The sequence below is a fragment of the Pelophylax lessonae genome (assembly GCF_965119305.1).
Source record: "Pelophylax lessonae genome assembly, chromosome: 10".
Taxonomy (NCBI): Eukaryota; Metazoa; Chordata; class Amphibia; order Anura; family Ranidae; genus Pelophylax; species Pelophylax lessonae.
This window is the reverse complement of record NC_138777.1, coordinates 94,680,625-94,692,134: the sequence shown is the minus strand read 5'-3', so window position 1 is coordinate 94,692,134 and position 11,510 is coordinate 94,680,625. Positions and strand designations below refer to the sequence as shown.

General features: G+C 42.0%; 1 protein-coding gene across 4 annotated transcripts in view; it reads right to left on the bottom strand.

Annotated features, from left to right (window-relative positions):
* Nucleotides 1-279: 279 nt before the first annotated feature.
* The window catches only part of RASSF7 (Ras association domain family member 7), a 124,915-nt gene continuing 113,684 nt past the window's right edge, over nucleotides 280-11,510 (bottom strand). For 3 of the 4 annotated variants that reach the window (XM_082270623.1, XM_082270622.1, XM_082270624.1), the window contains one exon: nucleotides 281-603. In XM_082270623.1, the coding sequence (XP_082126749.1) occupies nucleotides 572-603 (32 nt within the window). In that variant the 3' untranslated portion in view covers nucleotides 281-571. Of the gene's footprint in view, nucleotides 604-11,510 lie in introns of all 4 variants that reach the window. The other variant, XM_082270625.1, reaches the window with a different exon arrangement.

Below are 11,510 nucleotides of genomic sequence, written 5' to 3'. Positions count from 1 at the left end.
CATTTTGGTCAATTTGATAGATAATAAAAAAAAAAAACATAAGCTTGGAATGTATATAGATAAAAGTCGTTTAAATCCGTAAATCCAATTTAAAATGATTTTGGTAGGAAAATGAGGTATAGAGTTATTATCAAGTAAATGTAGATATACTGATGCTAAATTTAGTCTGGACATCTAGGTTTTATTGCCCTTTGAGAAAGGTCCTGTGAGAGTTAAGAAATCCTCAAAAAAAAAAAATTAAGTCTTTACACAGTACAAATGTTTTTATTTCAAAATTTTTCAAGATATATGAAAACTGTATTTCATTTGTCATAGAATACATACATATTGAACAGCTTATTTAATTGAAAATAAACACTCCCTCCCCTAATTTGTGCACATTTTAAACTTCCAAGTTATATACACGTATAAAAAGAAATTTATAATACAAAATATTATAAACTGCTATATATACATATTTATATAGATATATATATATATATATTTTTTTTTTACATATAATTGTAATTCCATTTACACAGTTACAATGTCCCAAACATAACAAGGTTGGTTTCTGGTTGGTGTCATGCTTTTATGTCCAGGACGTATCTCGGGAAGGCAGAACTGCAAGAGATAAAAACCTGGGATTAATAGCAATACTCACATTCATCAATGTATAAAACATTTAGGTCATGCATGAAACCATGGCCTGATTTTTGCATCTGTGGGAACGAAGTTTTAAAATAACGACCCAATAATGTATTTTCAACAAATAAGAATTTTGAGTACAAGAAGAAATGTTTATCTAGAGTTTTTTTTTTTTTTTTTTAATTTATATTTCATTGGACTGCTGCTCTCTCTTTCTCTCTCTCCCCCCCCAAAGTATCTCATACAAGGATGCTTAGTGACACCTTTTAATCCAGTGGTCTCCATCCAGACTGCAGCCCCTTGCTTGCCTTTATCTGGCTCTTGGGGCACTCTTCCTAAAGCCCCATACACACACGCAGATCGTCGTCATACAAACGTCGGCGGACGAAAGATCTGCCGATTGTACGCGTGTTAGTATGGTGCCTCCGACAGCTGTCTGCACACAATCCGCGGACAAGAGTCTTTCTTGCAAACATGAAAATTTTTGTCTGCGGACACCAGAACGGACGATTGTTCGCCTGTCAGTACAGAAATCAGCCGACAGACCGCAGATTTGCAAGACTGGGCATGCTCAGAAAATAAAAAACACAGGGAAAGTTAACCATTACATGACATCACTTCTGCAGTCAGCTGAAGTCTGCGGACAAAATTCTTGTGCTGTCCTTGTGCTGTCTTTGCACTTTTCAACAGACACCGACATCCCGGGGAGAAAAGACGAACATTTGTATGACGACGATCTGCGTGTGTGTATGGGGCTTTACACTCATACCAGCCACTACTCCTTCCACCATTGAGACACCATTTCTTCCACTGACACCAGCAATTGAGTACTATTCCTCTACACCCATTGACACTGGGGAAGTTTCTATTCTCACTGGCCACAGTCGGGCCCTCCTAAAGTTTGAGAAACTGTAAACTAGCCCTTTGTTTACGAAGTTTGGAGACCCCTGATCTTATCTATTAATCAATCCAACTATCTATATGTGTGTCAGGGTAGTACAGCTACCAAGGATTTTTGCAATCATGTGTACACGAAGGCCCCATTCACACCCGACCTCAACAGTCAATATTTAAAATCATACTGATTGAAATGGTGCTTGTTCACACCTGATCACTCAGGCAGCTGACAATTACCATCTGTCACTCAAAAAAGTACAGGGGAGCCTTTAAGGCAGATTTGGGAATACAGTGCAACCGGAAAGTATTTATAGCGCTTCACTTTTTCCACATTTTGTTAGGTTACAGCTTTATTCCAAAATGGATTAAATTCATATTTTTCCTCAAAATTCTACAAACAATACCCCATAATAATGTGAAAGAAGTTGGTTTAAAATCTTTGCATTTTTATTAAAAGTAAAAAAAAAAAAAAAGAATCCCATGTACATAATTATTCACAGCCTTTGCTCAATACTTTGTTGAAGCACCTTTGCAATGTCTCAAACATAATATGGTGCCCAATTACAGCCCGAGTCTTTTTGAGCATGATGCTACAAGCTTGGCACAACTATTTTTGGATAGTTTCTCTTTGCAGGACCTCTCAAGCTCCATCAGATTGAATGGGGAACGTCGGTGCACAGCCATTTTCAGATCTGTCCAGAGATGTTGAATTGGGTTGGGTTCAAGTCTGGGCTCTGGCTGGGCCACTCAAGGACATTCACAGAGTTGTTCCGTAGCCACTCCTTTGTTATCTTGGCTGTGTGCCTAGGGTCGTTGTCTTGTTGGAAGAGGAACCTTCGCCCCAGTCTGAAGTTCAGAGCGCTCCGGAGCAAGTTTTTATCATGGATGGCTCTGCACATTGCTGTATTCATCTTTCCCTCAATCCTGACTAGTCTCCTAGTTCCTGCCACTGAAAAACATACCTACAGCATAATGCAGCCACCACCATGCTTTACTGTAGGGCTGGTATTGGCCAGGAAAAGCGGTGCCTGGTTTCCTTCAGACATGACACTTGTCATTCAGGTCAGAGAGTTCAATCTTTGTTTCATCATACTAGAGAATTTTGCTTCTCATGGTCTAAGAGTCCTTCAGGTGCCTTTTGCCAAACCCCAGGTGGGCTGCCGTGTGCCTTTTACTGCGGAGGGGCTTCCGTCTGGCCACTCTACTATACAGGCCTGATTGGTGGAGTGCTGCAGAGATGGGTGTTCTTTTAGAAGGTTCTCCTCTCTTCACAGAGACATGCTGGAGCTCTGTCAGACTGACCATTGGGTTCTTGTTCACCTCCCTGACTTATGGGCCATACACACTATAAGATTTTCTGAAGACTTTTTCCTTTAGACTTACCAAAACCATATAATATGAGGTCAAACCTAAACACTTTCAATTTGTATGCAATCTGGCAGGCCCTTGCACTACATAGAAAAGGTAAATCTGAAGGAAAAAGTCTTCAGAAAATTTTATAGTGTGTATGGCCCATAAGGCCCTTCTTCCCCGATCACTCGAGTCCTGGTGGTTGCAAACCTCTTCCATTTAGGGATGATAGAGACCACTGTGCTTATTGGGACATTAGATGCTGCAGACATTTTTCTGTGCCCTTCCCCAGATCTGTGCCTCGATACAATCCTGTCTCGGAGGTCTACAGACAATTCCTTGGACTTCATGGCTTGGATTGTGCTCTGACATGCACTGTTAACTGTGGGACCTTATATAGACAGGTGTGTGCCTTTTCAAATCATGTCCAATCAATTGAATTTACCACAGGTGGACTCCAATCAAGTTGTAGAAATATCTCAAGGATGATCAGTGGAAACAGGATGCACCTGAGCTCAATTTTGAGTGTCATGGCAAAGGCAGTGATTTTTTTTTTTTTTGTTTTTTTTTTATAAATTTGAAAAGATTTTAAACAAACTTCATTCACGTTGTCATTGTGGGGCATTATTTTAGAATTATGAGTAAAATAATGAATTTAATCCATTTTGGAAAAAGGCTGTAACATAAAATTTGAAAAAAGTGAAGCACTGTGAATACTTTCCAGATGCATTTATTTGTCCCCACGGACTTCATGAGGAGTGGCTGAAAAATGTTTTAATTTCCGAGTACAACATTTCCCACAGAGCACTTAATAATGTATTAATGCTGGCACTTTCATCACGATTGTGCCACCTAAGACCAGCATAAAAACACAGGGCTTTGAGGTGGGCAGCATTTGTTATAAACTGGCGTAATGAGCACTCCCATTCTCGTCACTATGGATGGTCTACTCTGGGTTTACGTGCCAGCCCCGGCTGCATGGGCAGGTCTAATTGTAGTTTGTGTTGGGAGGGAGCATAGGAGGGTGGCTAAATTCCCACACACTGGGGCTGATTTTGTAAAACTGGAGTGTGCAAAATGTGGTGCAGCTGTGCATGGTAGCCAATCATCTTCTAACTTCAGCTTGTTTAATTACACTTTGAAAAAAAAACCTGGAAGCCGATTAGTTTCTATGCAGAACTGCACCAAATGTTACACTCTCTGGTTTTAGTAAATCAGTCCCATTGTGTGAACAAGTAGAGCGAACATAGCAATGAAGGAGAATAGAAAGACATTTTGGTAAAGACACTTTCCAGTGCTAGCATTACAAGGGCGGTGATAAAGATACGAAGGTGCTCAAAATGATCTTTTTTCATTCTCTTTACGAAGCTGAAAATAAAGAAGCCAAACCTTGCAACAAAAAACACTGCAAACTGTGCAGCTAAATCAATTCATTAAAAAGTCTCACACACAAAAGAGACCTTCATTATCACAGGATCATACAGATGTTTCCTCCAGTAATGTTGTGTACCTCATCCAATGCAAAAATGAAACCAAGGATCTTATGTTGGCAAAAAGGGACAGGCATTAGAAACCAAAATGAATTTACATGTAGCACTGCCCCCTAGAGGACTGCTGAGAATTACACTTTTTGGATTCCCCTGGGTTACCTTTAGCAACTGATAGCAGATAAACAGCAATGAAAGTTCATGGCTTAGTCAATAATCAGTCCTGACTCCAGGCGATGTTGGTTTTTGTGGTTTAATTGAGAACTTGGATAGGAGAGGTGATGAGTGGGATACTTCAACTATTAACTATTCCCAGTCTTGAGTACAGCTAACTGTAGAATGCGGCAAGGCCGCTGCTTCACTCTGCCACTAAAGTGAAGTTGCTTTAAATGTTCCTGCTTGGACATTCTCTTCAGGGTTCTAAACTTGGCACCCCCTTTACTCTCACTGCCGGTGTACCGACACTCATCCACTGACTCTAGCCTCTGGAGTGGACCCCTTCCTGGCAGACCCCTGGGCAAGTTCCTCTGTACTCACGGACACCGTTTTTACAGAGTCACCGTTGACTCCAAACTCCACCAGTCAACCTTCACTGGACCTCTGGGTTCAGCCTGTAATGTTCCGGTACCTTTGGTACCCTAAATTACACTTTCCACAAGTGTATGCGCCCCACCATTTACTTTTGGAAAGGTGCGCATACACCTTTAAGACTGGAGCTGTCATCACTCAGCGCCGGACTAGATGGCTATTTAAGGTGTCGGCTCTCACTCACATGTGTTCGTTCAAACACCCTTATCTGGATGCTAACCTTGCTTGAAGCTTCCATGCTTGCAAGCTTACTTCGCTGACGGAACCTCGCTGCGCTGATCCCTGTATCCCGCTACTGGATCATCCGCCTCTCCTGAACCACCCTTCGGCTGTATCGCTAATAGTGCTAAGTACCCCGCAGGGGAATTCTCTATAAACTTATACTAAGCTTACACTATCTAGCTCTGCATAGTAGAGACTGTTTATCACATCTGCATAAACTAGATTGCTAGCTCTTGAGACTACTGCTACTTTTCTGCACTGGGTTGATCTCTTTTGTATGTCCACCTGCTATTCTATCATCTGCTATCATACAACATTGTTAAACCTTCCTGCATCCATCTGCTACTGTCTATCACCTACCACCTCCACTCAACCTATCCCTCAAACCTTCATCATTGTGTTACCACATATATAAAGTCACTCTAGGAACCAGCTTGCTAATTGTGTGTATTTACTGGCTGAAATAAGACCTTCCACACATGATGAGTCATTGAGGTTGGGAATGGTATCTCAGCATATCTCTTACATGACAACTGACGTGGAACTATTTCTGCAGCTGAAAATCCACACCATATAAGAAACGCAGGAGCGTTACACAGCCACAGTTTCTGGTTCGCCAGGCTGACTGCCTGTGACCACCTTCCACAGCTTCAGAAGAGTAGACAGCCGTCAGCCTCCTTCTGGGACTTGGCTTCCCGCCCAAAGACCCCCTGCCTCATGTGCTCTTGGCTTTTATACCCTATCCCATGATGCACCTCTCTCTGTGCCAAACCACTGGGACAGTACAAAAGCCTGTGCATCATTGGCCAGGTTTCCCACAGCATCCAATGTGCCTCCCCATTGGATCTGCTGGGGACACTCCCTGAGACCAGATGAATACACGCTGAGCACAATGAGCAGGCCTAACTATCGATCAGGCTCCCCTGATAAGCAGAGAGAGCAGACTATGTTTTATCTGCTGCTCCCTTGTTAAGCAGGCAGAGCAAACTATTCTCCCTGCCTAGCACCTATCTAGGAGGGTGCTACATACACAAGACACACCATTACAGAGAATAGTAACGAGATGATTTCTGTAATACCTGTGGGACATCACAACCAGACCACACAATGGAAGACATGAATGTTTTGGTTCTTAGGCAAGGTTCACACTGCTGCAATTGAATTTTGATCCGACTTTCAGTGTGATTATGTGATGCAACTTCTATGCTACTTTGAAGTGGTTTGCATATTCTATGTGACCAAAATCCTGCTGGAATCAAACTGAAGTAGTACAGGAACCTTTTCCGAAATAGCACTGTGCTGAGTTGCATTGATGTAAACAAGTAGAATTAAAGCCAATGTGATTTCCCATTGTCATGCTATTCTGTGTGACTCAAGTTGCATCTGACATCACTCTAGTGAGAACAGAGCCCTAAAAGGAACTTCAAAACTACTCAGGAAAGAAAAACTTTTGAACTAAATGATAAATATTTTTTGACACAAAGGATAATGGAGTAAATGTGGGCCTCGGTTTTCTACTGTAAATCACAATCTGACAGTTTTTTGACCCTCTCGCCTCTGTGACTCTTTGTCTTGCTTAACATTCCGCTAAAACTTTCTATATTAGTACTGCTTGAAGAAGAAGTGGGTACACCCCAAAAGCTTGAAACAAACAATTCAGCCAAGCGCTCACTCCAAAGGGAAAGACTGGCGTGCTGCTCTCCTCAGGCAGGGGACTCCAACATGGGTGCACAAAAGAAAAGAAAAAGGAGGCGCAAACACCTAGTGCATTACCCGTGGTCAGAGCTCTGATGAACGGAGCTTGACTCCCGAAACGCGTTAGCGGTCCCATCTACAAGGACATGTTCCATTCCATGTGTGGTGGATTCTTGTAACACGATTTTAACACTCTTCTTGTCTGTGAGTATGCATTTGGTGTTTAGGTGTTTGCGCCTCCTTTTTCTTTTATTTCATACACCCCAAAAGCTTGACCTGGAAAATTTGGATGTTAGTGCATGCTTTTTAAAGGCATTGTAAAAATCACCTGGCTGCAGCACTTTATAGCGTTCAATGCCCCTTACAGCTCTGTGGCAAACTGCAATAACTTTGAAAGATAAAAGTGTGATCCAAATTTAATATATGTTAGCTACACATCCATTTGTCTGGGGCACCCAGATACATCTTACACAGTATCAAGCAGCTGCGCTACCAAGTGCAAACAACATAGGTTAAAAAAAAAAGCAGCCCTTTAGGGTTTTAAGGCCACAGGGAATGGTGTAATGCTGCAACAGCTCATGATGAGGAATTAGGAGATACGACATGTGATATCTTGGTCTTATCTTGGCAAATTTAAAGGAGACCTCTACCCAAATCTAATCATTTCATTTTGGCAGAGGGAAGTAGAAGGCAGCCAGTGGGTGAGACCACATGTACCTCTGCTGATTGTCACCTTAAGGCTAGGGTGTTATAGATAGCATGACACCCAATCACCCTCTGTCTTAGATGAGAATAAATAAGATCTCTGGTCTATTTTTTTTAAGTATATTTAATGTTATTAGAAGCTGTGGAAGCAAAAAAAAAAAAAAAACCCACATCCTCTAATTTGTAGATGGATTGATTTAACTCCAGGGATTATTTCTAGAAATTCATATTTTCCTAGACAATACTTGAGGCTGTACCTAGAACACATGGACTGTTGCCAAATATGTCTGCATTGAAGAGCAGACTATTTGGAGCACAGTAGCTATCATCCTTATGAATTATGTATCTATGCTCCTTCACCAAGCTATACGGATGGTTTATTTTACACAAGGCAAAGTGAAGAAAGCTTGCCTTGTGCTATGGTAAGGAGATCATTTCCGAGGCTAAAGAAGTCAATTGTGACACATACCTCCAAATTTTTAAGATGGGAAACAGGGACATCTGTAAAACAATTACCAGAACTGCAGCATGAAGGATTCATGTGCAATAAATAATCAGACTGCTTAAAAATGTTATTTTAGTTATAAATTGATCCTAGTTGGCAAATTAATCTCCTGTTTTTTTTACGTCTTGGATTGTATCCAAAAGTGAAATCTACAGTAATTGCCATAACTCTTGACTGTTCCTATGGGCATAGCAGTCGTGGGTGTTCTGCCACCTTTCCATGTTCCTCCTGCTCTTGTTGCATTTTATACAAGATGAAAATTCCAACAAGGAGAATGGGCCCCTAATAGCCACAGCAGCCAGGAAGACCTAGGAAGTCAAAAGAATCTGTCACTTTGCCCATTCAGGAAAAAATGACAGGTTATCTTGATAAGGCACTTCCTACCTGCCGATACTCGCTTTCATTGTGCTTTTGTGCTGCTGCACTTGGCTATGAAGCTTGGTACATATGATGAGATTATTGGATGAATGAACATCTGCTTTTTTTTGGGATGCTAGTCTCTATTTTTGAAAACAAATAGGTTACTAAATTATGAAAATTCCAGTACAATTGGGAAGTGATGTAATGTATTTGTACAGGCATACCCCGCTTTAAGTACACTCGCGAGTAAGGACACAGCTTGTTCAGCTTGGCATGACACTACTCCCAGTTTTTAACATTGGCGTCTATAGGAAATCTTGGTCAGCTTGACATGGCACTGCTCCCAAACCATAAGTGACAGGGATACCAAATGTAGGGAGCACCGAGAGGGGACCCAGGACTACAACATATCCTGTTTGTGGCTGGCCAGCTTGCCTAGGTAATCTACTATGTCATAGTCCTGGATCCCCTTAACATGCTCCCCAAGCTTGGTGTCCTTGTCACATGGTTTGGGAGCAATGCCATGTCAAGCTGACCAAGATTTCCTATGGAGCTAGTGTATTTACATGCATTGAGAAATGAAAAAAGGTATTGCTTCACTCTAAGTACATTTTCATTTTACATACATTCTCTGGTCCCATTGTGTACTTAAAAGTGGGGTATGCCTGTATTGTATTTACGGATGAAAACTATACTGATTAAACACAAATTGTAGGAGCTGGTATCGTACGAGAAAAATTTTAGTGTTTGTCCCTTCGGAAAATTTCAGACGACAGCTGTGTACTAATGATCAGTTTATAATACGATTGCTTCGAAAGCATTCTTTTTTGTAAAATATTCTGATCATGAGCTGAGAAGTACTCAGTAAGCAAGTGATTTCTTCCCCTTTCTCCCAGAATGCAGTGCTTAGACTCAAGTGGCCAATGGTCAGGCCGAACACTGTCCAGCATGGAGTTTACACAGGATTAGGTGTAGGACTCCCCCAGAGAACAGAATAGTAGGGGTGCATGGTAAAGGTGACTATCCATGAGTGAGGGCCTTATGTGGCCAATATAAAAACACTGCTTAGCAAAGTTCCTATTTTAAAGTAGAAGTTCCCCTCAACACTGAAATCCCTGCATCTACAGAAATCCACGATCTAACACTTAGCTATCTAGCCCTGTAAAGAAGAAATCAGTATACTTACCTTTTTTGAAACCGATCTGTCCCAATCCCACGCTGAGCTGTCAGCTGCGACTTCGCTGTTTAGGCGGGTGCAGAGGACACAGCTAACAACGGAAACCCCATAGTAAGTCCATGGGCGACTTCCCATTCATTTCACAGCCGTTGTCGGCCGTGTCCTCTGCAGAACTTCCATCGCTGGAGACGGTTAGGATTTTAAAAAAGGTATGTATACTGATTTCTTCTCTACAGGAATACATTGGTTAGGGTTAGATCGTGGATGTCTGTATATGCAGGGATTTTAGTGTTAGGGTAGACTTACACTTTAAGTTTTGTGCGGAGGTCAATTTTACCAGACGTCCAAAGCAAATCATTTTCCTTCACTTCCACACACTCGCAGTAAAACAATGATTTGATTGTTTCGAAATCATGCAAGATACAGGTAAATCAAATAAAGAATACGGTACATCTGCAACAGACTCATGATGAAGAGCATGCATCCATGCCACTGATCCAATTAAGTGTAATTTAGATTAACAGACAATCCCATATTGTACTGTGCACAGTGCACTAGTCTGGCATGCTTCATGTTTCTGTAGTGTAAATGGGTCTAGGATTGAAGCCAACTCACCCATTTTGACATATTTGAAATCTAGAATGAAAACCTTACAGAGGGAAATACAGATGCAGATAGCGGAGTTTTTTCAAAAAATCCTCTGTGTAGAAGCAGAAAGAAGGAAAGCGCCTCTAAGTTTAGTATTAAACCCCTAATTAGGGCTACTCAGAAACGCGACACAAAAAGTGAGTAGCTCTAATTAGGGATTTATTTCATTTTATGGTTCATTCATACTACAGTTAGAGGCGCTTTTCCTCCTTTCTGCTTCCTTGCAGTCTACAGAGTCCGCTACAGCTTTTGGATCAGCTTGCACTAAGAGTACATTGGACTTATTATTTTAGTTCTAGTTTATGCCTACCTATAAACTTTATGGACTGAGTGTTCCCTTGTTTACCATTATCCAACCTTGTATCCTGTGTAGAAGTTTCCCATTTAAAGTGGAATTAAAAGGATGAGTTCACCTTTCTACCAAAAATAAATGCACATCTTTTTGCAGGTAAAAAATGTGCATTTATTATTTTTTGTAATAAGAGCCTGTAAAGCATTGCACCAGCAATCAGCAGATCACTGATGCCATGCAGGTCTCCTCTACGGGTAAGCCGATACTTGCTGGCAGGAAGACTCCATGAACTACCACAGCGCCGCGGTAATTCCATTGAGAACTACAAGCCGACAGCCGCTAAGGATGTTGGGGCTTGTAGTTCGTTCAGACACACACAGCTGAGTGGATGAATAATGCGGCTGTGTGGGCGCTGTTTTCAAACAGTAACAGCTAGTACAAGGAACTGTACTACCCATACCAGAGGCGTAACTAGAACCTTCAGGTCCCGGTGAAAGAAACCATGAAGGCCCCCCTGAACCCCTGGCCAGTGGCCCTTCCCTTCAAGCCTGGGAAGCACACAGGGGCCCAGAGACAGCAGAACAAAAGTGAACTGGAGAGGAGGAGTGGCCGGGGGAACATATAGAGGAACCAATCTCCTCCATTTTCCTCCTGCAACTACAGGAGGAGAAAGGAGGACAGTGATTTCTCTGCCCCTGCCCCCCCCCCTCCTATCCAGGTGTACAGGGGAGCCGCACAGGCCCCCTGGAGCATGGGGCCCGGTTGCAATTGCAACCCCTGTAGTTACGCCCCTGACCTATACTGCCGCCACAGGGAGGGGGGCAGATGAGCGGTGGCTGCGGCACTGGGAACAGGTTATAAAAGGTGGACTTATCCTTTAAAGTTTAATAAAAGCTGACATGTAGAATTTTTTATTACAGAAGAGACCCTATTGGTTTCTTCTGTCATAACTGCTTC